The 1,835-nt window shown below is 37.8% G+C and overlaps 1 gene segment (V, D, J or C); it reads right to left on the reverse strand.

Annotated features, from left to right (window-relative positions):
* Positions 1 to 552: 552 nt before the first annotated feature.
* Positions 553 to 1,216, reverse strand: LOC117458987 (immunoglobulin heavy variable 4-38-2-like). The segment is given in 2 exon segments: positions 553 to 1,036; positions 1,133 to 1,216. Coding segments are annotated over 2 exon segments (348 nt in total).
* Between the last annotated feature and the right edge of the window lie 619 nt (positions 1,217 to 1,835).

The raw sequence follows: 1,835 nt of genomic DNA on the forward strand, positions 1-1,835 counted from the left end.
AGTAGAGGGGGAGACATCTGAGTTTTGCATTGACTCCTCCTTTCTGACATTATCTCTTACAATTATAAATTGTTAATCATTTCTTATTGGGCTGCAAGTCACTTTGTAACATTGTATTATTGTTATGTAATTCAGATGTGTCAGATGAAACAAACAAATAATGGATTTTATTTACTTTTGATTAAAATAAAGGTATTAACATTATTTTCATTACAAAATGAGTTAATTTATTAAATAAATCACTTTACAGGTTTTATCTACATCTCATGTCTTTAACATTTACATTTTTAATCAAAAATGAAGTTTTGTGTCAAATAAAGAACAAAAATGCATGCATTTGTTTTTGGAAAGAAACTCTGACATCCAACAATTTTTTATTGTGTTCTGTTTAGTATTTGTGAATAAAAAGTGTGAACAATATTATTAGAACTGAAATTGGTTGTAAAGAAAGTTAAATTTAGAGCAAATAATTCAATTACTGAATGTTATATAATTATGGATACTTGAAAAGGCTGATGTTTAATAATTTAAAGAAGAGTTAATAATTGTTTATTCTGGGAATACATACAGTAATGTATCAGTGACTATAACCTCTAAATGTTTAAACTGGTGATGTAACAGTGAGCTGGTGTTGAGATCATTTCTGGTCTGAGGGCTCCTCCTCTGGTGGCTTCATGTTACAAGTGTTCAGGCTCTGAGGGGTTTTTGTTCAGCTCTACTGATGGTGTGTGTCACAGTGTGTCTCTGGCACAGTAATACACAGCAGAGTCTCCAGGCTGCACGCTCTGTCCGTTCAGAGTCACTGTGTTGCTGGAAGAGTCTAAGTCGATACTGAACTTGCTCTTCAGTGAATCTTTGTAGTATGAAGCTCCAGTGTGTTTCATTCCTATCCACTCCAGTCCTTTCCCTGCAGGCTGTCTGATCCAGGCTGTGTAGTAGCTGCTAAGAGAATAAGAGACCTGACAGGTGATGGTCAGACGTTGACCTGGCTGCACAGTCACAGAGGCTGGCTGTATCAACTGCTCACACTTCACACCTGTGGAGGGAAACATGTTGAACAGTGAGCGAGGTTAATAACAGAGAGCAGTCAGTGTGAGCGTTCTGTCAGTGTCTCTGCCTCAGTGAGACTCACAGGATCCAGCAGCCAGCAGCAGCAGCAGAGCTACAGAGAACATGGTTGGTGTTGAAGGTGACCTGATGGAGTTTCTCTTCTTCTTCTGCTGCAGCTGACAGCATGATATCAAGTCTTTATAGTAGACTGTGAGGAAGTTCACTTTGCATAGAGAGGGACACTGACAGGCTATTAAAGAGGGACGGACTGTCCTGTCAAGAGTTTTCTTTTGGATTTGTGGTTGGACAATTATAAGGATACTTTTGAAGTTACTTATCACTAACTTTTATTTACATTTAAATCAGATGTAATCATTTATTCTACTCAGCAAAACCCTAGCCCACATACTGGACACATCATGCAGAAATCTATCCTTGATACTTTCTGTTAAAAATACAAATAATGGGACAATAGTGTTGCAAGAATGCCTGAAGTAAAATGTATATCTAAAAAGGGGAAGTGAAATTCCACAGCAGCTGTTGCTTTCATAGTGTGTTTAGAAAAGCTGTCTTTTTCTCCTTACTGTTATCTGACTTTTTATCATTTACTGCCACCTGTTGGTATTAGTGATAATACATAGTTAGAGGTTTTTGTAAAGCCTCCATGTTTCCTTTAACCAGTGTGTGTGTTTGGCGCAGTAATACACAGCAGAGTCCTCTGACTTTAAGTTGGACAGCCTCAGATGCACCATGCTGTTGCTATCATCTCTGGTGACTTCTATCCG

This window comes from Pseudochaenichthys georgianus, chromosome 14 (assembly GCF_902827115.2).
Source record: "Pseudochaenichthys georgianus chromosome 14, fPseGeo1.2, whole genome shotgun sequence".
NCBI lineage: Eukaryota > Metazoa > Chordata > Actinopteri > Perciformes > Channichthyidae > Pseudochaenichthys > Pseudochaenichthys georgianus.